This window comes from Hevea brasiliensis, chromosome 13, assembly GCF_030052815.1.
Source record: "Hevea brasiliensis isolate MT/VB/25A 57/8 chromosome 13, ASM3005281v1, whole genome shotgun sequence".
Lineage (NCBI taxonomy): Eukaryota > Viridiplantae > Streptophyta > Magnoliopsida > Malpighiales > Euphorbiaceae > Hevea > Hevea brasiliensis.
The window spans coordinates 86,099,919-86,124,212 of record NC_079505.1 but is presented as its reverse complement, the minus strand read 5'-3'; the positions used below and the strand labels follow the sequence as shown (position 1 = coordinate 86,124,212).

The 24,294-nt window shown below is 34.2% G+C and overlaps 4 protein-coding genes across 5 annotated transcripts; 2 read left to right on the top strand and 2 right to left on the bottom strand.

Annotated features, from left to right (window-relative positions):
* Positions 1-6,431: 6,431 nt before the first annotated feature.
* On the bottom strand, positions 6,432-11,244 carry LOC110669641 (ATP-dependent Clp protease ATP-binding subunit CLPT1, chloroplastic). Its single transcript, XM_021831379.2, has 6 exons — positions 10,854-11,244; positions 10,741-10,767; positions 10,542-10,651; positions 9,627-9,806; positions 6,979-7,106; positions 6,432-6,901 (listed from the first exon to the last, which is right to left on the bottom strand). Exons 1-6 carry the CDS (start codon positions 11,057-11,059, stop codon positions 6,869-6,871), a joined length of 684 nt encoding a protein of 227 aa, XP_021687071.2. The 5' UTR covers positions 11,060-11,244; the 3' UTR covers positions 6,432-6,868.
* Positions 11,245-12,139: 895 nt separating this feature from the next.
* On the top strand, positions 12,140-16,508 carry LOC110669622 (protein YLS7). 2 transcript variants are annotated; one of them, XM_058132687.1, is made up of 4 exons: positions 12,140-12,407; positions 12,860-13,654; positions 14,747-15,025; positions 15,419-16,508. In XM_058132687.1, exons 2-4 carry the CDS (start codon positions 13,081-13,083, stop codon positions 16,222-16,224), a joined length of 1,659 nt encoding a protein of 552 aa, XP_057988670.1. In that variant the 5' UTR covers positions 12,140-12,407; positions 12,860-13,080; the 3' UTR covers positions 16,225-16,508. The 2 variants fall into 2 exon arrangements, with proteins under 2 accessions (XP_057988670.1, XP_021687035.2); XM_021831343.2 differs by having other exon boundaries at positions 12,141-12,407; positions 14,747-15,021; positions 15,415-16,508.
* A 1,236-nt stretch (positions 16,509-17,744) lies between these two features.
* On the top strand, positions 17,745-22,193 carry LOC110669649 (AT-hook motif nuclear-localized protein 6). Its single transcript, XM_021831384.2, has 5 exons — positions 17,745-18,664; positions 19,785-19,852; positions 20,085-20,216; positions 21,093-21,254; positions 21,528-22,193. Exons 1-5 carry the CDS (start codon positions 18,244-18,246, stop codon positions 21,816-21,818), a joined length of 1,074 nt encoding a protein of 357 aa, XP_021687076.2. The 5' UTR covers positions 17,745-18,243; the 3' UTR covers positions 21,819-22,193.
* A 459-nt stretch (positions 22,194-22,652) lies between these two features.
* On the bottom strand, positions 22,653-23,652 carry LOC131171968 (uncharacterized). The gene has a single exon (XM_058132686.1). The coding sequence runs from the start codon at positions 23,473-23,475 to the stop codon at positions 23,083-23,085; it is 393 nt and encodes a 130-aa protein (XP_057988669.1). The 5' UTR covers positions 23,476-23,652; the 3' UTR covers positions 22,653-23,082.
* Between the last annotated feature and the right edge of the window lie 642 nt (positions 23,653-24,294).

Here is a 24,294-nt window from a genome sequence, read left to right as displayed (position 1 = left end):
AGAAGGAAATCCAAAATAATATTATTACAATTTATTTACAACTGCTCAACTTTATATTGATACATACAACATTTCCATATTTACATCAAAATTATCTACAAGGGTATAAAATAATACCTGTACAAAATGATCGATGTGGTCCACAATTTGATAGCAGCTCGCTCTGCTGCTTTCTCCTTGCTCTTATCTGCAACAGCAAAATGAGCTATCGTTGAGTATAAAAATACTCAGTGGTGCACAATAAAAATTTAAAATGCAATACATAAATCATTCATTGATGAACACAATTTGAATACTTCTCAATCACATTTCACAAATATCAAAGCTCATAACAATTCCATTTAGTCAAATAATTTATTAAACACAGTGTTGCCAAAATCATATACACAACTTAAGCCATGACACAAAATTTCCGATCAATGCCGTGTTGTACACCACGACAAAGCAATCTCAACCCCATTAATGAAAATCAATGAGGGAGGTGGCTAGCTAGCTAATGAGTACTCATCCGATCTCAACCTCAACTGGCAAGCCAGAGAGGGAGGAAAATAAACGATCTCAACCCCATAAATGGAGGAGGAATAATGTGATACTGTCATGCTAAGTGTGAACATAAAATCAATTCAAAACAATTTATGCAAATAATTTATTGGAAATCTGGTAAATTTTCAAAGTCATATTCACAATCATAAATGGCAACACAATTCGTAATTAACTCAAGAAAAATCAAATTTTCAAGAATCATATATTTAAACAACAATTACTGTGCACAGACCTGACGTGAGTCGCCTCTAGGCCTTGACTCAGTCTCTCAGAGCTTCCAAGTCTTGTTCAGCTGAAACACACAATTTCACAGTGTTTCAGTACCATAACTTAGCATAAATCCAAAAATAAATTTCACTTCATTTTTATCTAGCTTTAATGTACTAATTTCGACGTTCTCGAAGTTTTTGTGTTTCGGGTTACTATTCACTATACTATTCAAGTCAAATTGTTGACTTTTTAAGGCCTAATAGGTATGGGAACTCCAACTTCACCCACATACCACATTTTGGTCATTAAATTTGTTGGTTTTGGTCATTTTTTCAAAGCTTAAGTCCTTTTGGCCAAATTGTCAAATTTTCAGTTTTAGTGCTCTAAGTTGCACTGTTCCATTGGTCAATCTACTGTTGGAATTTGGCAAACCTTTCTTCATAGAAAATGTTCCTTTTTATCTTAAGTTTATTCTCATTTTTGGATCACCTCAATTGGAGTTTTGTAGCTCAAGTTATGGCCATTTGAACTAGGGCTGCCGGATTGGAAACAACCCAGATTTTCTGGGTAAATTTGGTGCTGGCAGATTTAAGTCACCAACTTGGGGTGGCCAAATGACTTAGTTGCTAGCAGAATTTGGACTTGTGTTCTTCATGAAAGTTTTAGGTCTATATCTCATCTAACCACTGGTAAAATTTCAGATCATTTTGACCTGCCTAGCTCTAGTTATGACCAAATGAACAAACACTGTTTATTTGGTCAATTTGTACAGTAGCAGCCTGCTCTTATGCAACTTTGGTCAATTGGTTCACTAAGTTTTGGTCACTTTTGGGCATGGTTTCTGAATGAAAATTGTGTCATTTTATGTCTATTTTCATCCCCAATTGATACCATATCAATTGGACTTGTAAAATTTTAGTTTTGGTCCTTCAAAGTTGACTTGGTCATGCTGCCAGCAGCATAACCATTCAACCTCCGAATTTGGCTTCACTTCCAACAATTCAAACACAACTCATTTGGTCACAATTGACCATTTTTCACTTCACAATAGGTCAAACATTACATTTACTCATTTCTTGCATTTTTGGTTCACAAACCCTAAGTCCCAAAACCCTAACTCACTTAATTTGTTACATTATACTAATTCCAACCATACAAACACAATTCCTCAACTCATTCAAGCTTTCTAACATATTTTATCCAATCAAACTCATGCAATTCTCACCCCTACATAGGTTGGACGAATTTTCTTTTGGTCCTCTAGAGATATTTTCTTTTCATTTCAAGTATATTTCTAGGTTAATTAAGCTATGAACATAACTAAATCAACTAACAAATCAAGTTTAATTTACTAACCTTGTGTGCAGAATTTTCTTCTCCCTTTTCTTCAAGTTTTCTTTTCTTTCTTTCCCTTAGATCTTGTTTTCTAGTTACCCAAACAAGTCTTATATATGGTAGACTATTTTTTTGTGGTGGGATTTTTAGTTCTTCAAGCTCACAATAGAGCTTTCATGGTGGTTTTGTGAGGGAGAGAAGAGAGTGACGTTTTTGGGAGAAGATGAAAATGACTTTTTGTTTTTTTTTTCTTTTCTTTTCTTTTCTTTTATCTTTATCACTTTAAGAAGACTAAAAATCCAAATTAATAAATAAATTAATTAATTTCTTTATGGCATCATGCACGAGGTCATGCATGATGTCATCACCTTTTTACTTTTTCCATTTTCTTTCTTTTTTTTTATTTTTCTATTAATTCTTTAATTTAATTCTTGATTCCGAAATTTTCTTTTCTCCGATTTTATTTGACAGTTAGGTCAGGAGTCAGCTCTCGGGGTTAATTGACCAAATTGCCCCTCGCCGGTTCATCCCGGTTTGCAAATAATTCAATATTTCTTCCGGCTCCCTGACCTAATTATTTGACTGGCTTAACAGTTCTTTTTCATGATTTTCTCTTTTCCACTGTGTTCATAATGGTCCTAAGGACCGTAGCGTCACATTTTACGGTTCGAAATTTGAGTTTAAAATGACTTCGCAGTCGTTCCCGAGGAGGTCACCCATCGCTGTGACTCTCGGCTCGTTTAACTTCTTATGTTCTGTTTTTCTTGTTTATACTTAACTAATTGAACATTACTAATTATTTGTGTTTATGGTTTCTCTAGTTGTCTTAAGTATGGTTCTAATCCCCTTAATTGTCCGGACCGACACCGGTCACCGGAACAGTGAAATATACCAGGCTATACAAATAGGGGTGTTACAGAGCATGTTTATAAGTGTTTAATTAGCTAAATGCAACAAATGACATGAATTAGGGTTTTGAACATTAGGGTTTAGAGACAAAAAATGTGAAGAAGTGCTAAATGATGTCTTTGACATAGTTTAAGGTGAGAAATAGTCATTTGTGACCTAATTAAGTATGTTAGAAGTGTTTGAATCAAAGCCAAATTCGGATTGGATATACACCATGACCAAAAGTCAACTTTGAGGGACCAAAAATGGAAATTTACAAGTCCAATTGGTATGAGACCAATTGGGAATGAAAATAAGCACTAAATGACACAATTTTTATTTTGGAAGCATGCCCAAAAAGTGACTAAAACCTAGTGAATAAATTGACCAAAGTTGAAAAATTGCAGGCTGCCCTGCACAAACTGACCAAATGAACAGTGTTTATTCATTTGGTCATAACTCGAACTAGGCAGGTCAAAATGACCTGAAATTTTACCAGTGGTTAGACAAGATATAGACCTAAAACTTTCATGAAGAATACAAACCAAAATTATGCCATTAACCCAATCAAATTATTAAGCAAAGTTGAGTTATTGAATCTGCAGAACTGCAGATTTGCCATATGAACAGTAAAGTTTAAATGGCTATAACTCTCTCTAGAAAACTCTGATTTAGGTGATTCTTGAACCGATGGAAACCTAAGACATAGCAGAACATTTCATATGAAGAAAATTAGACCAAATTATGGACTTAACTTGATCAAATTGCTGAACGAAATTGGAGCAATAAATCTGCAGAACTAAATTCTGCAGCATGAACAGTAACTGTATTTTGGATATAACTTGAGCTACAAAACTCTAATTGGAGTGATTCGAAAAGGAGAATAAACTTAAGACAATAGGGAACATTTTCGATGAAGAAAGTTTTGCCAAATTCCAACAGTAAAAGGACCAATGAAACAGTGCAACTTAAGACTCCAATTTTTAGAATTATTTTAGTATGTTCAGTCAAATTTTTGGAATAAATGTTATTTAAGTTCTGTATAAAAATTATTTTAGTATGTTGTGCACCACTGAGTCCTAGTACTCAGCGATAGCTTCTATTGCTGTCGCAGATACAAAGACTAGAGGAGCAGCAGACTGAGCTGCTGAGGTGAGAGGAGCTATCAGCTTAAAGTCATCGGGTATAATTTATACCCTAATTGTAAATATTTCTTTTGATGTATGTATTCCATATAAATGTATGGACATGTAAATGGGTCTTGAGCAGCTTTTACAAAATTTGTATGAAGTTTGTAATAAAGCTTAGTTTGTATTTCTTTTGATGAAAATTTTGTAAGGATGTATATAAATTATTTTGTCTCTAATGAAATATGAGTGAAACTATTTTATTTAATTTGAATGAAATGTATTGCTAGTATTTTGAGGATTATTGAATTTTGAACTTGAAAAATTGATTGAAATGATTGTGAAGTTGTTGAAATGGATTTTGATTGTGAAATTAAAGTAGTTGTTGAGAAAACATTTTTAGAAGTGTTTTTTACAGGTATTTGAGAAACTTGTTTCTCAAAATACAGACAAAACTCTATCAAAACTTTTATAAAATTTGCGAAAAAATAAAATGGACCAAAAATATTAACTAGATTTACTTTTAATCATATGTTTTAAATACCTATTAGAAAATACTTACCACTTGTCAAAAGTAAGAAAATTGTTTAAAATCTCTTGTAGGGTACTTAATGAGTTATCGGTAAGTGAAGTTTGGTAGTTCATTAGATATTCTACGAAATCATGTTATGCTTTACAGAGGGATAAGGTGTGACAAAGTCCACAATACTAAGGGTTAGACTAAAATATTTATATTTACATATAAAATAATTATTTGAAAATTATGGGTGTTACATCTGTATTGATCTAATTTCAATTAAATTTTATTTTTTAATTAAATAAAATAATTAATTTTTTTAAAAAATTATTACTTTTCTAAATTAATTTAAAATTAAATTAAATCAAATCAATTAATTATAGGATGATTCGAATTGATTCAATAGTAAATACGATGAATCTTATTTTGATTTCTAAATTGGACTTGTATGATTTCGAACTGAATTTCTATCATATATGTACACACTAAATCTATAGATTTGTAAGATAATTTTGAAATAAAAAATTTATTTAATAATATATAATTTATTACATCGATGGTAAAATTTATTTAATTTGTAAATAAATTTCATGATATTAGTCATTTACGAATAAATTTCTTTGTTTGATATATGTTATATTATATATAGAATTCATTTTAAATGAAATAAATTTCATATTTAAAATAAATAAAATAAAAGAAAATAATATATAATAAAAAAATAAATTTATCACTTGAAATATATATGATTTTAAATTTGAAATTCATTTATAAATTTTATCAATTTTGATTAAATTTAATTTAGTTATAATAAATTTCATAAAATTGATTATTAAAAATCCTAAATAAATTTTTATTTAAACTAAACACTAAAATCTTAGAATTATAAATGAATTATATAAAATTTTATAAAATTCATTTTTATCAAACACTACCATTATAAAATCCATGAATTTTAGCTTTTGTGCAGTAAACCAAATACTGATTTTTAAACAAATCCATAGATTCTTTAAAATATATTATCCAAATATCTTTAACTAACCAATAATTTGTGGATTCATTGAAATCCATTGTTTGGCTGGTTAAAAAATAGGGCGAAATCCATCGTTCGGCTGGTAAAAAAATAGGGCAAAATCCATTGATCAAGGCAGGCCGAATGCCGTTGCCCAATGATGAACACGGTAGAAAGGGGAAAAAAAAAAAAAAAAGTTAGCGTACAAAGGAATCCCATTAACTCGAATAAATTCAAACTAAAATTAATATTTTTATATATTTAAATATTATTTATAATTTAAAAATAAATATAAATCAAATTTTTTGTTTGAAAAATTCAACCCAAACCAAATTCAAACTATATATACATATATATGAAATACGTGAATAATCTTATTTTTTTTATTATTACTATTTACTTTTATTAAATAATATATTTTAAATTAATATTTATTTTTTAATTAGTGTATGATAATTTATATAAAAAAAAAAGTTTAATAAAAATTAAATTATAAAAATTTAAAATTTGTTAAAAGAAATTGAACATGTGTGATTTTATATACTACTGTAGAGGCTGTTTGTGGTGTAATAATCAGATACATGTACCTAAGCACAGTTTACCATGGCTACATCTTCCGACTTCAATGGCCATATTTTAGTAGAGGGGAGTAAAGCTTGTTGCCTGTCGAGATGTTGGGTCACCACATGAAACAGCCACAAATATAGTGCTGAAATTGACAATTTCAAGACTTCAAGTGCTGTTTCTATCTTTGACCAAGAAGTATTTGCATTATGGCATATATTCTCTTGCTAAACCCTTGCACGGCTTCAAAGTAAATCATGTTAAACAAGACTTTAAACAAGGTAGTTTATGAGTTGTCAAGGTAGCAAATCATGGTTTTGAAGCTAACTCAGCTGGTCGACTTTGATATGACCAACAAAAGTAAACATTGATTAAGAGTTGTTTGAAACAAAAGCAAAAAATCAAGAGTGAATCAGCAAGAAAATCCTCCATTGCAGAAACTACCAGAGAATTTGGATTCCACAAAATTCCCTGTACAGAAAATTGCAAATTTCAAAATCTCCAGCTGAGAAAGCATTTGGCTTGAGAAACTGAAACAAATCCCCAAAACGGAACAAGGTCCTTAAGGGCAAACTTGCTCCACCAACAAAGAAAATCTATTGTCTGGAAGCTGTGCAGGTTAAGGTTTTTGGATCAGCAAGCCAGACATTCCAGAAAAATCTATTGACCTCCCTACTTTGAGCTCAAGACAACATCTCCATTCATCTGCATGCATGAAGAACAACACAAGTAGAAAATGGTGAAAAACGCTAAGGCCCAAATATTACAAATCTTAAACTTACAGATTTAGCTAGCTCTTTGGCTTTTTCATCATTAAAACCTAGGGTTGCCAAAATCTTGTGACCTGCGGATTCCGTTTCTGACCAAATCCCTAGAAGTATATGAGTGGTGGTTATTTCTCCACCATCACCTGTCATTTGCACATGAAAACAATCTAATAAAGACACCAAAAACACAAACATTAAGAAATAAATGTTTGCACATGTAACATCAAGATGGATTAATGTAATAACAATGGCATGCTACATGATGCATATTCTATCTTCAGTCACCACAAGTAAACTCATGCTGACTCTTTAATGTAGAAAAACTAAGGGTCTATTTGGATGAGCGTGAGGGAGAGGTAAATAAAGGTAAGAAGGAGTAAGTAATTATTTTATCTTTGTTTGGGAAGATGTAAGTTAATGGAGGGTAAGGGTAAGTAAGGATAAGCCTTACCCTACCTTACACCTCAAATCTCAATTTTTTCACACTCCAAATTGGGGGTGTAAGGAGGGGTAAGGAGAAAGAGAGGATAGTTATGAATATTTCTATTTCTACACTCCTTAAATTTACCCCCTCCTTCACCTCTTCCCAAATATAAAGAATATACATTACCTCTTCTTACCTTTCCATTAATTCACTTCTTCCCAAATATGAAATTTTTTTTATTGCAACTCTACTTACCCTTCTCCTTTCTTACCCTTCTATTATTTACCATTTCCTCACCTAAGGGTCTGTTTGGATGGGGTGAGGGAAGGGTAATTAATGGGAGGGTAAGGGAGGGTAAGGAGGGAAAAGGGTAAGGAGGGTTACAATAAAAAAATTCTCATGTTTGGAAAGAGGTGAATTAATGGAAAGGTAAGGAGAGGTAATGTTTATTCTTTATGTTTGGAAAGAGGTGAAAGAAGGGTAAATAATTATTAAAATTATAAAAATACCCTTTTCTATTAGATAAAATTTATTCTTTATTTTTTTTAATATGCAAATTAAGGCCTTTTATTTTTAGTTTAATGGCTTATAATTTATATTTTTTATTATCTTTTTATATTAGACCATGATATATACTATTTCAACATTCAACTTAGATATATATAAAGTAATACAAATTTCATTTTGCATCTTTTAAAATATTTTATTTTTTTAAAAGGTAGGTAAAATATTATTGTTATAAAACAAATTTTTGTAATTTTTTATTTATTAAGTAAAAAGATAAAACTAACATTTTTTCTGTAAGAATTCAAAATCCACGAGAGAGAGCGAAGAGATTAGATACGGCCACAGAGAGAAGACCTTTATTTATGGTGGTAAACTAGGTTTATTATTAATGGGTATAATTGAATTTTTAATAAAAAATTAAGGACATAATAGGAAAATAAAAAATAAAATAATTTTTATCTCTCACCTCCCCCTGCTTACACCCCAATTTGGGGTGTAAGAAAAATTGAGATTTGAGGGGTAAGGGAGGGTAAACCTTACCTTACTTACCCTTACCCTTCACCAGCTCACCCCTTCTCAAACAGTGGTATAATAATTACTTACCCCTCGTTACCCTTATTTACCCTTTCCTCACCCCCACCTGTTTGGATTAGGGTGAGAGAGAAATAAATAAAGATGAGAGATAAGCAACTATCTTATCCCTATTTGGTAAGAGGTGAGGTAATAGAAAGGTAAAGGTAAGTAAGAGTAAGCCTTACCCTCTCTTACCCCTTAAATCTCAATTTTTCTTATACCCCAAATTGGTGTATAAGGAAGGAAAAGAAGGAGAGATGAGAGTTATAAATAAATATTTCTATTTATACACCCTTTATCCCCCCTCCACCTCTTTCCAAACATAAAAAATATAGACTACCTTTCCTTATCTTTCCATTCGTTCACTCCTTCCCAAACATGAGATTTTTTTTATTATAACTCTTCTTACCTTTCCCCTTCCCCTTCCTTATCCTTCCATTACTTACACTTTCCTCATTCCATCCAAACAGATCCCAAGGGGAAAATTGAAGGGAAAATGAAAAACATCAATGGCCAACCAAAACAACATACCACAAGCCCACAACACAGATTAGATAATTGGATAAATTTAAAACACCCAGCAAAAAATTTTGCATAAACTATTATGGAGAAATTGTTGAACTAAATCAGAAAAAGGAAATTTCAAAGACTCTTGACTTACATGCAATACAAATTAACTTGAGTTACTTGATCTATGCATTTGCGACCCTGAAACTCAACAAGAAAACACAAAATTCCAGGGAATCTCCATCTCCCATTATGAAATTCACATTCAACATTTCTCCCAAGCATCACAAAATTCTCCACAAATCAAGACATCTATAAATGAAATATTAACCACAACTGAACAGGGGATCAAGCAATCTCTAAAAGATCTAAAATACAAATATCAACTGATTCAAGTACATGAGTGAAACAATTTTCTGTTCCTACTTCCTAAAACTCAAGATTACATTGTAAAAACAAATTATCTATCATGACAAAACAACACGTTTTCCAGTTACAATTGGATTTCAAAAATCAGGACCCACTTTCTGCAACTAATTTCACTTACATACATATTGCTTTCATGAAGTTAACTTCTCAATACATGATAAACAGAATAAAAAAAAAATATCAGAAGTAGCACAATCAAGACATTCAAGAAACTAAAACGCACCTGACTTTAGTTTCTCATCGACAGCCCAATCAAGGGCTCTTTGAGCCTGTTCAGTCAATGGGGGATGCTCAGGGCTGAAAAAATAGAGGTCAGATTTCCCAAGTAAGTTCACAGTTTCTTCTCGGGCCTTGAAAAAAGTGATCCCATTAGCCCTTAGAAACTTTGCAGCTGGACTTGTTCCTGCAAATGAACATAAAGGGCTCAATAAAAACTTGAAGGAGATATAAAACATTAAAATACATATGAGAATTCCACAGTAATAGCATATCTAGTCAACCTTGATGAGTAATGCATCTACAATTAAGAGATTTTAGTCCTCTTACAAGTTTCTGAGGGCATCATAACCACTAAGTTATTTATCCTTGCAGTATTTATCTTGGCCTTCTCTCAAAAAGCTAAGGCCTATTTGGGATTGAGGTTGGAGGCTAGAAAAAAATGCTTAAGTGAAAAGCATCACTTTAGATGCCATTGAAAAAAGCAGTTTAGAAGAGACTGATTAGTTAATTTGGAGTTCTTATTGCTAAACCATATCAAATTTAACTTTAAAATAATTTTAATGCTCTTTATTTAACATTAGGAGGCGCTTTCCTCAACAATAGCTCTAGCAGCTCTAACAGCAATCATGTTTTTCCCATACACAGTTTAACACTTTAACTAGGCAGTGGCCTTTTTTTTTTTTTTCCTATAAATAGTTAGCTCAAAAACCTTTCCTTTCACCAGCTATTAGATGCTTGACATTGTCTCGAGGATATCCCAGTTTCACAAAATGAAAAATGCTTACTAATCATTTCCATTACTAAAATGAAATAAGTTTGCAACATCATAGCAAATAAATTCTGCTCTCGACTCCCCATAAGTTTAACACATAGACAGCTACAAAAATGGTAGTCAATCACCAAAGAAAGAGCTACCAACCCTCAATCAGAATCCCCATTAGAAGCGCTTCAGTTCCAGTATTTGGATACTTGAGCTTCCTAGCCTCCAATTCCCCCATACCAAACGACCTTATCGCCCTCGCGGACCATCTAATCATTCACAAAAATTTCTTTAATCAAAGCACAGCTCAAGCCTCATATATACAAAATCAAATCACAAAATGTTACCGACAACGCACTTTGGGATCTTCTCTGAAGGGTGTTTCCTGCAAAAGAAACCATCCAAATTCAATTACTTAGCCCCAATCTTCAGAAATCAAACCAGAACACACACAACAGAATCAAGACTCACTTTGTCGGGAGACTTGACAACACTGTGGCAAGCGTCGAGCCATGACACTTGAGGACGAAATTGCTCAAATTGGATTTTCTAATAACTATCTTATTACCGTAAAACGAACTCAAAGGAAGGAGCAATGAAGAGTGCTGCGGTTTTTCGTTGCAAATTTGGGAGGTGGAGAGTGAAATTGGGAGAAATGAGAAAGTGTGACTAGCCATTAGCAAGTATCCCGAGGCTTTGATCAGAAAGTGATTTGGGTTTTTACGGTATTGGCTTTATGGGTGGATTTGGTGTTGTTGGTGCCTGCCTCTGCCATGGACCGTGTTACCTTTTTCTTTGCGCTTGCGTTGAAGCAGAAGCTACAGCAACGTCCAAAGCCGAGGATAGACGTCGTCCCAAAGGAAAGTCGGCTGGCCCTGCAGTAAATTCTGGGCTTTTTAGTTGGAGGCCCGGGAATTCGTTAGAAGATGAAAGGCCCACCCAGTAGGCCACTGGAAAGACCTGGGCCAGTGGATCCAGAAAATGATTGGGTCCTCGGCTTGTGTGCGCTTAGTCTTGTAGTTGCCGCGTGGGTCCCTCTCTGACAGCCACGCTGCACAATTGCAGATGAACAAGTTGCACGGTACACAACGTTCGACGACCAAGGTCAATGAAGGATGTTTTTGCTTTTAATTTTTTATTATTGTTTTATTTTTTTCTTACAACGCGGTAACTTTGAGCATCTGGCACCTTTGTCTATATGCGGAGAATTTATATTTTATAAGAATGCTTCCATAATATATTAATTATATAATAATAAATAAAGAGTAATAAATCTATAAAGCAATAAAATCACTTTTTTCTTTAAATTATAATTATTTTTTTATTTTATTTAACATTTCATAGTATTTTATTATTTTATGTAAATTTAATTTCTCCTCTATTACACTAGTGTCGGACTAAAAAAAAAAAAAAATTCATCTGTCTACTTTTCGTTATGGCTGTGGCAGAGTGGAAGTCATCTGCGTATGACAATAATAATTACATTTTAATTTTAAATTAATTAAAAGTAATTATATAAAATTCTCAATTTAATTTTACGTTAATATTAATACAAAAAATCCTAAATTTAACATTTATTATATTTGTTTTATTACATGGCATAAGAATTAAAAAAAGGAGAGATGGAGAGTGGCGACAAGCAGGGCGGCGGCGCGGTTTACTCACTGTAAGAACCAGTGAACCACTGCACGTACACAAAAGGTAAGCCAAATCCGGGGCACTTTAGTAATTATGGGGACTGCGCTGCTCACGCTTTTTTTCTCTCTGAACTGGAAAATTAAAGGCAAGAAAGAAAAGAAGAGCTGTATAGAAGACGTAGAACAAGATTGAAACTCGCCAGAATTCACGCATTCTGCCCATAAATTTTCTCAGAATTCCATGTCCTTCGATATTTAAAATTCCTCTTCTCCCGATCCAAGATCCTTCCCCTTTCTTAATCTATACTCCAATAATACCTGCGCATCACATCACAGAACAAAACGTCTCCGTTTTTGCTTTATCCATCTGGAAATTTCTCTGTTACAGGTCAACTTATGTTTCCAATTCTGTGTTTCATTTTTCTTTTCTCCTCAGGATTTCAAATCCACCTCCCGAATTTCAAAGATTATCGAGCTTCATTTCGGCATTTAATCTCACCTGAACTTTTTTTAAAATGTATTTTTTTAAAAAAAAAAAAAGGAAAGAAAGGGCTTTTAATTGTTTCTTATTTGGTGATTTTGAGTTAGTTTTGGATAATTAAAGAATTTATTTGGAAGCCGATTTGAAGGATTTGCTCTGTTTGCGTGTAATTATAGAATTCTTCTTTGTATTAATTATCTGATACGTGACATCAGATTCTATTTCTCTTTGTTATTTGTCGCTCAATTATTTTCCTTTTTTTATGATTTATAGTATTTTCTTTTTCTTTTTTTGTTTGTTGAATGATATATTGAGTTCTGTTATTTTTCATTAAATGCCGTGTTATTTTGCTTTCTCAGGTTACTGAAGGCGATTTCTTGTTTTTGATCTATGGCTGCTCTTAGTCTAAATTTGGAAGCCATTTTCGATTAAATGTTGTGAGATTTTGTGATTTGATGGTCATTTTCAGAAGGGGGGGTTTCAACCATGGAAATCAATTAGTGTTGGAGATTATAGTTACTTCGTTTGATAATCCACATGTCTCGCATTTCGTTATAGAGTGTACCTAATTCGGAGCGGCATGACTTTGGATTCACCAAATGGCGTTCCTGGATTGGTCGCGTTACCGCGTTCGCTTTCTTCCTTGGCAGTCTCAGTTGGAGGCCTTGCCATTTTCTTGGTTCTTGCTTCTTTGCTCATGGTTTCTTACCCCATTCGTTCCACCGTCCGTGGATATTTTTATGGTGTTGACAACTCAAATAAATTGGCTTTGCCGGTCTTTCCTGGGAACGAAAGCCGTGATAGTAATGTAGACGTGATTAATAGTGATTCTCCATCTGGACCTAGTTTAGAAGTACCCATTAGTTCTAGTGGTGTTAATGATAGTGTAGACATAGACAAGAATTCTTTGCCTTCGGAATCTGATCTACAAATTCCCACCGCCAATGCCAGACAAGCAGAGGGGGTCAAGGAGAAGGGGAGTCCAGTTGCTTACAGTGGTAAAGGAAATGTTTTGTCTAATAATTCTGGTGGTGTAGATAAAAGATCAGTTCAAACTAGCCTGGCTATTTCTGCTCCAGATTCTAAATCAGAGGCTAAGCCAGTTTTATCTGATGTTTCCAGCAATGCAACCCCGATTAGTTCAGATGATTCTGGTACCATTTTGTTATTTTAGATAAATCTAATGCTATCTTATAGTAATATCTAACTTGCTTCTTTTTCGTTGGTACATTTCTTTGAAACTTAAACATTGGCTGATTATGTCCACATGCATGGTGGAGCGTCTTTATGATTATTTGCTGATATTGATTTATTTTTCTAGCTGCCTTACATTGACTTTCCAGCTAATACTTCATTGACTGTCCAATTATTAACTTCTTGGTAGAATACGTTTGTTTTTTCCAGCTAATATTTTTATGGTTTGTTTCCATTATTAAATGTTTTTTCCTTTTTCATTTACGAGTAGAGTACGTTCTTTCAGCACAGAAGGGTAATTTTTTCCCCCTTTCCTTATGACGAGAAGATCTATCATCAGTTCATCATAATTTTGTAATTCTATACTTTGATAATAGTATCAAAAGATAATCTTTTAATAACAAATAGTGTTGTAAGTCAACGGACTTGAGGCTTATTGGTGTTGACCTCCCTGCAAAACGCCTGGAGATTTTTCAAAATGCTGCTTTAAAAAACCAGGCAGGGGATGGGGACTTGGAAGGATGATGAAAGTATTGCTATCATGTTGCCTTAATCATAGATTCATAAAGTATGCTATCTATCATTTTAAGGTATCAAAGAAGCTTTTTCTTTCTATTACTATCTTCTTTGAAGGACGATGTGGATTCTTCATCATGTGATGTGCCTTTGTCCTGGAGCCTGCTAAAATTTTGACGAACTGTGAGTTAGAGCTGTTTTGTCAAATAGCAATCCTTTAATTTTCTGCTGCATTAAACAGTAATGCCTGAAAAACAAGACAACGTTTTGTCATATTCGGGCTTGTTTTACTTTGTCAATAGCTTTAAAGTGTGGCCATCATAAAGTTTTTGCATCATAAATTTCAAAGATCTAGAAGTGAATAGGAAAAATATTTGGCTTCTTTTTTACCATGCAAAAAAAATGTTCAGATGGAATATTTCTTCTGAAATTTGTTTTTATATAAAACATTTGGTTTATGATGGGTTCTTTTCTTTTTCATCCCATTTCTTAATCTTTTGAGATTCTAATTTGTTCTTTCATTTGTTGGTCTGTAGGTTGTGATCTGTACCATGGAATTTGGTTGTTTGATTCACAGGGACCATCATATACAAACAACACATGCCCTGTACTGACACAGATGCAGAACTGCCAGGGGAATGGGAGACCTGACAAGGAGTATGAGAATTGGCGTTGGAAACCATCTCAATGTCAACTTCCACGATTTGATGCCAAGAAGTTTTTGGAATTGATGAGAGGAAAGACCCTAGCTTTCATTGGCGACTCTGTTGCCCGAAACCAGATGGAATCAATGTTGTGCCTTCTCTGGCAGGCAAGTATACTTGTTTCCTGTGATATTGCTCCATTGGCAATGTTTTGCCTTAAATTGTGGGTGTGGGTGTATCTTGATTTAGGGATATTTTTATTTATTTGAACTGATTTTTGGTGGTATGACTGAAAATATTCCTCTTAGTTTTCATGGTAAATGTGGGGTGTATGGTGGGAATTTCAACAATTTTGCACCATGCCATTCAGAGATGTTCCCATTTGATAATCTCTAAGTCCTTTTACATTAAAATGCTCTTTGATAATTGTCATTTCTATGAAATGAAGTGCTTCTTGCATTTCAAGAAATTAAAAAAAAAAAACTTTTAACATGCATGATTGTTTGCTTTTACCAGTCTGGGATATGGAACTCATAAAGAGATTTTTGAAATATACTCAGGTAGAAGTTCCCAAAAACCGTGGGAACAAAAGAATGCAGCGATATCTCTTCAAGTCAACATCTACCATGATTGTACGAATATGGTCCTCTTGGCTTGTTCACAAGACATCAGAACCTCTTGACTTTGCTCCAGAAGGCATTGTAAAACTCCACCTTGATGCTCCAGATGAGGATTTCATGGAATTCATCCTAAGTTTCAATGTGATTGTTCTTTCTTCTGGTCATTGGTTTGCCAAACAATCTGTCTATGTTTTGAACAATGAAATTGTGGGAGGACAGTTGTGGTGGCCAGACAAGTCTCGTTCAATGAAGGTTAACAATATTGAAGCATTTGGAATATCTACCGAGACAATTCTCACATCTATTATTACCCATCCAAATTACACTGGGCTGACCATTCTGCGTTCTTATTCACCTGATCACTATGAAGGTGGGGCCTGGAATACCGGGGGATCATGCACTGGAAAAGTGAAACCTCTTGCTCCAGGGGAATTGGTGGAAAATGGCTTTACAAATATAATGCACAAAAAACAGGTAACAGCTTTTGATCGTGCAATTAAGAAGGTTACGAATAAATCAAAGTTGAGGTTGATGGATGTCACTGAACCCTTTGGTTATCGCCATGATGGGCATCCAGGTCCGTATCGGAGTCCTGACCCAAATAAAATCACGAAACGTGGACCAGATGGAAGGCCCCCTCCACAGGATTGCTTGCACTGGTGCATGCCTGGTCCTGTTGATACATGGAATGAATTTGTGCTTGAAATTATAAGAAGAGAATTTGAGGGCAATCGAAGCTCTTCGTCGTGAGATTGTTGATTTTCTGTTGCCAAACAGCTTGTGCTTCATACTGGAAAGATAATTTGTTCAGTGAGATTCAATTTATTGTAGGATCAGGGTTAGCCTAGTCCTTAGGGAAATATGAATGCAATGTATCTGGGATTGATCAGGATATGGTGTATAAGGCCTCCATGTTTGTTCATCCGTCCAGATGAGAGTAATATTTACTTGTAGAGAAAATTGAGAGCTATTTGTTGAAGAGGATTGCTACATGAAAATTAATAAATTACAAGATTACTTTTGAGTTTTCCTCATTTGTTGTTCAGTCCCTTTTCATCTACTTGTATAAGGTTTTATGGTTAAATCATTAGTTAAACTAGCTGGAGATTCCGATCAGTGGATGATTAGGAATTTGAAACCTGTTCTCTGACATAAATTGATAAGACTGTAGAATCTCATCTTTCCCTTCTTCCCCGTGCCCCTGAAAGAAACAACTCTCACAAAGGGCTCCCATTCAAGTGATGCAATTAAGCTTTGCATCTTTGACTAGTGTTATAGCATACAGTCGTGTATTTTCCTAATAACAGACACAGTTCTTAGCATCAATAGCTTTGGAAGCTCCAGTAGAACTAACTTGCTATCAGATGCAAATTTTCTTCCCCGAGACTTGTCTTGTGAAAACACTTGCTAAGATGTGAATAAATATAAAAATAAGTGTTGAAAATTAAAATTTAAAATAGTGTTAAATATTATTATTTTTTTAAAAAATTAAATTATTATCTAACTGGGATCTTTGTTAATTAATTTCACATGTTGGCCACATGATAGTATTTATTTCAAGTTAGCATGCTATTTAAACAATAATATAAAAACGGCAATTAAAGTTTTCATATTCTTTAACAATCAATAAAAAAAAAATACTCTAGAAACAAACAACTTTATTTAAAAAATACATATATATATATAATTTCAAAATTTTTTACAATTTAAAAATAAATGTAAAAATTTGAATATCATTAATGAACTTTCTTCCAATTAAAAAAGAAAAATCAACTTGTGAATAGTATGTCTGTTTCTTGTTCTGGTTAGGTTTTAATTTTCTGGTTGTCGGCGGCAGCGGCGGCACCGTGGCATTCACAGAAGATTCCTCTAAAATGAGGGGGCAATTAATTTAGGTTCTGCGTAGTCAAAGTTTAATTGAACTGAAAAGACAAAGAAGATGTCAGTGGTTGGAAAAAATGGCATGCCCTGCCTCCTAACTTAGCTTTTCAGCTTTAAAATTATTTTTTATGCTTTAAAAAATTAAACAGCGATTTTAAATTATATGAAATAATTACCCTTTTTCTTTACCCAAATTTCATTACTTTTTTATATATATTAAATTATTAAAATATTTAATTGCTCTGCCATTAATTATTATTAAATTCCTCTTATTTAAATTCTATGAAATTTCCAAGACGGACTTGAACCATTCTCTTAACCAAAATTTATACTTTGAATATTGCAATTAAAATATTGATTATTAATTAAATTCACAATATTATATCGCAAATAACTTTTTATTTTTTATTTTTATTTTAATTTTTCATAATTTTCCTACTTTATTTATTTCTCATCCTTTTCTGCAAAACCCTAAATTCATTTCGCTTGAAGAAATTCTGCAATCACAATTTTTTTTTTGGCATTTTTCCCTGTAATTTTTTTGTTGCTCCATGAAAATTTTCATTAGCAGGAAAAAGTCACCGTTGAAACTCCGTGCATTCTCAGCAATGGCGGAGATTTAAGGCACAGAACTCACCCACAACTGTTGTAATCTGTATTTTGTTTCTGATCTTTGAAGTTTCAAAGCAAAATCTTGGTTTTCCCTTTTTTTTTGGGAGCTTTACTAACTGGGTTGAGTTCATTTTCAACATAAAGAATTGATTTTTAGAGAATTTTGTGTGTGGGTGTTGTAATTCTAGCACTTGAGCTGCAAGAAGTGTTGATTGTTGATGCTTGTTAGGTTCTAGGGTTTTTAGGGTTTTAGGGGTTTTAAGTGATCTGTGAATAATGGAGGCAAAGGAGGGAATAAGTTCGGGGGTGACGGTGAAGGGAATACACGCTCCAGAGAGTTTCAGAGTGGCCCCCAGAAATGAAAATTCTGTCCCTAACCTGAACCCGATTCCCAATCCTATTCCTAATTCCAATCCTAATCCTAACCCGACCCCTAATTCTAACCCTAGCCCTAACTCTAGCCACTTTGGTGGGCCCACAGTGACCTCCTTGCCGGCGAGCGCGGGCACGGAGGTCAAGAAGAAAAGAGGGAGGCCAAAGAAGTACGGACCTGACGGCACCTTAGCTTTGGCATTGTCTCCGATGCCGATATCGTCTTCTATTCCGCTCACGGGAGAGTTATCAGCTTGGAAACGGGGTAGAGGGCGGCCTTTAGAGTCAGCCAAGAAGCAATATAAATATGAATATGATAGCGCAGGTAAATGATTCTTGATCCTGATTCTGCTCTACTAAGTTTTGAAATTAGTTACTGTTGGGCATGTTTTTAATGTTTTACTGTTCCATTTGGGATCATGAGTTGATGATCCGTTGCCTAAATCGATGAGTTGATTATAGTTGATGATGTGTTTAATATAATGTTAAAGCTTTACACGGTTTTGTCATGTTAAATGTGAAGTGGGTCTAGATTGATCTTTTGGTTTTGATTTGGGTTTGGCAATAGATATGGAGTATATTTGTTGGGTTTGATGTGAGAGTGAGAGTGGGACCATTAGCTCTGATTTTTCTGTTGCCCGTATCTGGAATTAATGGCAGAGGTAAATAAGAAGAGTATTTGATGATGACACTATGATCTGAAGGAATCTTTTTCTTCTAGATGGAATACTGTGTTTTCTTGCCTTTTGTAAGGGAAAATAAGCAAAGTTCTGCTAAAAGTCAGAGAGAATATTTTTGAAGTTGCCCGTTGATTTGATAGGCAAAATCTGCTATCAGCCGTGATGACTGGATCCAGATCTGTCTTAAGCCAGTAATTTATTTTTAAAGTCTGCTAACCCTGGCGCTGAAGATTAAATGGGAAACTTAAGTTTACATAACGTCTGAAAGAATACGAAGGGAAAATGAATATTGCTATATGTTGAGACCCTTGCTCTAGTAGTGTAGCTGTAAAAAATACAGAAAAAGGGGGCAAGCTGGGTGGAGTGGGAATCAGGGTAAATTTGTTACGATTGTTCTGCCAAAAGATTTGCAAGGCATTTGATGAGCATCAATAGCTTTATACAGAAAGTTACAACACCTTTTACAATTTATTTGATGCAGTTTCATTTCAATTTCATCCCAATCAATCATAATATTTTTTACTGAATTATTAATGTCTTCTATTTGTATAATTATTGATCACTAGATTTTTATTTGATATTAGAATGCAAAACAGTTGCATCTCCCTCCAAAGTGGCACATATTCTATGAGATGATCAATTATATATAGACCCACGTATATATATGCGTGATGTAAATAACCATAGTTTTCTTGCTTGATTTACTTTCTTGTTTTATGGTTAAATTATTAGCCTATATTGATTTGTTGAAATATTGTGTTATAGGGGAGAGAATTGCATACTTCGTTGGTGCAAATTTCACGCCCCATGTGATCACAGTAAATGCTGGTGAGGTATGCCTTGATGTTATCTGAATGATTTGGTCTGTGGTACATTACAAGGCTGCATCCAACAACCCATGAGTTACTCATGCCTCTTATCATTCTATGATACTTGGATGCCTTGATGTTCCATCCTGATGATATGTTTAAGAAGGATGATTCAGTGCAATATCCCAATGTTTTCTGATTTTGCTATTCTCGTTATTTTTGTTTCACACTTTCTTACAGTTCCATTTTGTTATAGGATGTCACAATGAAGGTCATGTCCTTTTCTCAGCAAGGATGTCGGGCTATCTGCATTCTTTCTGCAAATGGTACAATCTCAAATGTTACACTTCGTCAACCTACTTCGTCTGGTGGTACTCTAACATATGAGGTGTGGCCCTTAATTGACTTTCAATATAACTTCTTCTTATAATTGAGTTGCAAACAAATTTTTTTAAACACAAATAAATGCTGTGAGAGTAGAGCTAGAAAATTCACTTCTTTTGGGCACTGTTGCTGGTCTACATAACAAGAGTAACCCTTACAGTTCCTTTTTCTTTTCTTTTGTTATTTCCCATTCCTATAGACAAGATGTGTGAATGCATGCAGACAGAGAGAAACACAGAGGGAGAGAATAAAGTGGCAAAACATTTTATGCACTCCTAAATTGTAGAAAGTACTAGTTTATTAGAACCATAAAACTTTAGAGTACAGGGTAATATGTGAGGATGAATGCCTGAGAATTGCATGTGCTTCCCACTTGTTTATTGGTTAGGATTTCAAATTTTTGAATTCTATCATGTTACATTGAATTTCTGTTTGATATGGGTTGGAAAAGAAAGACTAGTACTGTACTGCAATCTCTTTTGTCTACCTAACATGCATTCTTGAGTGATCATCAGTCAAGCCTCGATGTACAACCATTGTGGCCTTTGCTGCTATAAGAAATGTTTGTTTTTACTTTTGGTTCTGATATATTTCTTAAGTGACACTTTAGTTCTCTTCCAACATCGTCTTAGCATGTCATGTCATGTGGATGCTTTCTACTTACCTAATTTCACAAGTTTTATGTATGTTAGGTTTTGATAATCTGATTTTTAATATTTTTCATATCCACTGTACACAACCTTTTTTGTAAAATTTTTTCTGTTATGCTGTATATTTAATGTTTTAGCAAATTGATGTGACTGCAAAGATATTATCTCAGTGCATTTATGCTTATGAGGAACACTCGATTCCTTTTTTTTTTTTCTGTCTTCTTGCTCAGGGTCGTTTTGAGATACTTTCCTTATCTGGATCATTTATGCCAACTAATAGTGGAGGAACAAAGAGCAGATCTGGTGGGATGAGTGTCTCCTTGGCAGGTCCAGATGGTCGTGTTGTGGGTGGTGGACTTGCCGGTATGTTGGTAGCTGCTGGCTCTGTGCAGGTACACCTTTTTGTCACGATTGATAATTTGATATAAGATAAACGGAAAGGACATTGATTTGACATTAGATATTAGTTTATTACGATGGGGTTTTCCCACAATAACTAAAATTTAAAATAAAAGTTATAGCCTGTTCACATTAATGTAGAAATGATTTCTATGAGTGCATGCACTGCAATTTTGCACAATGTAACGTTTGATTGTTTTTAGTCAGTTGTCATTGAGTGTCAAGTTTTTAAATACGTTCTTTATGGCCTGTTTTGTGTGCATCAGGTTGTTGTGGGCAGTTTCCTACCAGGTCACCAGCAGGAGCAAAAACACAAGAAGCAGAAAACTGAAATTGCACCAGCTAGAGCTCCTGTCAATGTTTTATCTGCAGAAGATACGAAAGGGGCATATGGTGGAGTGAAGCCAGTTCTCATACCAACATCCTTCCAGGGAGATAAATCAGCTCCTGTTAACCCTGCCCAGGCCTTTAGGAACTCAGCTTCTGACGATAAAACCTCTTCACCTGAAGATGGATCTAAAGGTCCCAATCAATCCAACTGTGAGGTTTCTACTTGATGACCTTTTACATATGCTGGTTGTATCTTCATTGTTTTACCGCAGACATAACAGCATTTAGGCTCATTCAGCCCTGTTAGAGACCAATATAAACAAACTGGCCATTATTTAAAGCAGATTAGGTTTTAACATGTTATGGATATTAACCCAGCAGTGCACCCTTTTTTTTTAGGTAGGACTTACAGTTGTTAGGATCATCTGTGGCTGTTCCCATCATGTATTTTGTAGTGTTTGTGTTGTTGTAGTGGATGTATGAAGCCTGGTGTGTCAAAATGTCAATCTTCTGATCAACTACTTTGTAGCTGAACTTGGTTATGGGTGACTTTGTCTTTTAGTTGTGAAGGTTTATTCGGTATGGAGATGCTCTTCCTTGAATGACCCGCGTGTAGTACTTAATGAGAATTTGCATGAATTTTTCATTCAGTATAGAAATGTTGAAAATTTCTTCTTAAAGATTTCGATCTAACCATCAAAATTACGTGTGCATTTCTTCTAAATGCGCCGCCCCGGCCCCACACCAACCAACCCCCAACCCACCCACCCCCCCCCCCCCCCCCCCCCCCCTCTCTTATTCTCAATCTAATGCCAAATTGTGTTAAAATTAGTAAAACTTACATGTAAGCAGATCCATTAATTTCTTACATTCCCGCGTGCCTTTTTTCTGCAAGACGACAATGTTCCAGGCGTAGGTTGAAGAAGGTTCTGAAAATTGTCTTTCTTATGTAATTCTGTCAGGAAAAATGAGATTTACATGATCATTTCTTATGACCTAAAAGATGATTGTTAGATTCTCTAGCCGATAACTTTTTGCAGGAATTAATCTACGCCGCAGAGGAATCTAATATTGAGGCTTTCACTTTATTCACGCTGTAGCATGTGGGGCTAAACCATTCTCATCTTTGCAGCCAAGATGACATTTATCTATATGGTTCAAAAGAAGGCTTCTTAGTGTCTTGAAAAAGAAATGGGGGGAAAATTTAAAAAAAAAATTAAAAATAAATTTTAACTAATTCTGGGGCATAAAAATGGAATAAAAGAAGCTGTACTTGAATTCTTTTCTTTGTTAAACGATTCTTCAAGGTACCGTACTGCCCTCCAGAACTAGAACGTAATAAACATGTGGAGTTGACATGAGACTCTGAATTCATGTTCAAGAGCATCTATCTGTGAACATTTCTTTGAAATGATACAATAAAATTTTCCCCAGTAAGGCAAGTTCCTTCCACTGCATTATACTACAGTAAATTTCTTTTTTCTTCTTCTTCTAGACTAAGCATGATGTTCTCAGTGACTCTGCCTTCCATCCTCTATTGACTTTATAGATAAATTCTTCAACTCTTCTGCGAAATTCATCATTTTCATCGTCATGGGCATTTTCTTTGTTGCTGCCTGCAGGTGCTTCCCTGGCGTTTGATGGTGCGGCAACATCTATTAACCTTTTGTTTCCTCCAAGTGCTAAATGTTTAGCCACTGTTTCTTGTTTCTTATCTGAATATGTGTTGTCGACCGATGAAATGCGAACTTCACTCTCTTGATCGTTGTTGGGACTAGGTTTTGATCCCATGAGGATTATGACTATGATCAAATTGCAGAAGCAGAAGATGAAAAGAGAGTTGGAAGCAACCTGAGTGATCAATTCCAGAGTGGAATCAAACATGGTTGTTAAAATGAAAGAAATCAACAAGAAAAACAGGGGAAGACACAGAGAACAGTTGTTATGCTGGGAGGGGAAAGAGAGATATATAGGCCTCCTGTAGAAAGGGAAAGTTTGGAGAGGAAGCTTTTGTAGCAGAAGTTAAGGAGTAGATAATGAGGTGTGGTGTGAAAGCTAATGAGAAAGGATTTATTATATGCATTTTGTAATGATGAATGTACCAATAAGCTTTTGGGAAGGTTCTTGCCAACTAGGACGTGGGAGTTGTCTTCATTAAGTAATTTAAAAAATACGTTGTACCCAACAAAAGACTCACATGGAAGTGTGGAACCATCTCACCTTCACATCATCTCTATTCTCTATGTCACCACATTTACATCACCAGGCCCCTTACACTATGTTAAATAAGTAGAAAAGAAAAATTGAAAAAAAAAAAATTTTATTTATTTGGAGAAGAGAAAAATAAGAGAGGAGGAAAAAATAAGAGGGAGGAAAATAAATCTTATTTTCCTCTAGTTATTTTTTCTCCAAATTGGAGAGAGAATGAGAAATCAAAGAAAAAAAAGCTAGATTTGTACTATCTATCCTTTATTTTTTGTGTTAATTTTTACCTTCTCTTTCTTATTTTCTACGAGAAAAAATAAAAAATATTTTTTTTTTTCATTTTTCTTCCTCTCCCAAAATTTATTCAAACATAGTGTTAAATTATGCTTATCTTTATCTTTTTTTTTTGTCTGTCTCTCCTCCTCCTCCTCCTCTTTCCCTTTACGCTTTGTTTGGATGCAAAATGAAGAGGAAAGAAAATAAAGAAAGAAAAATATT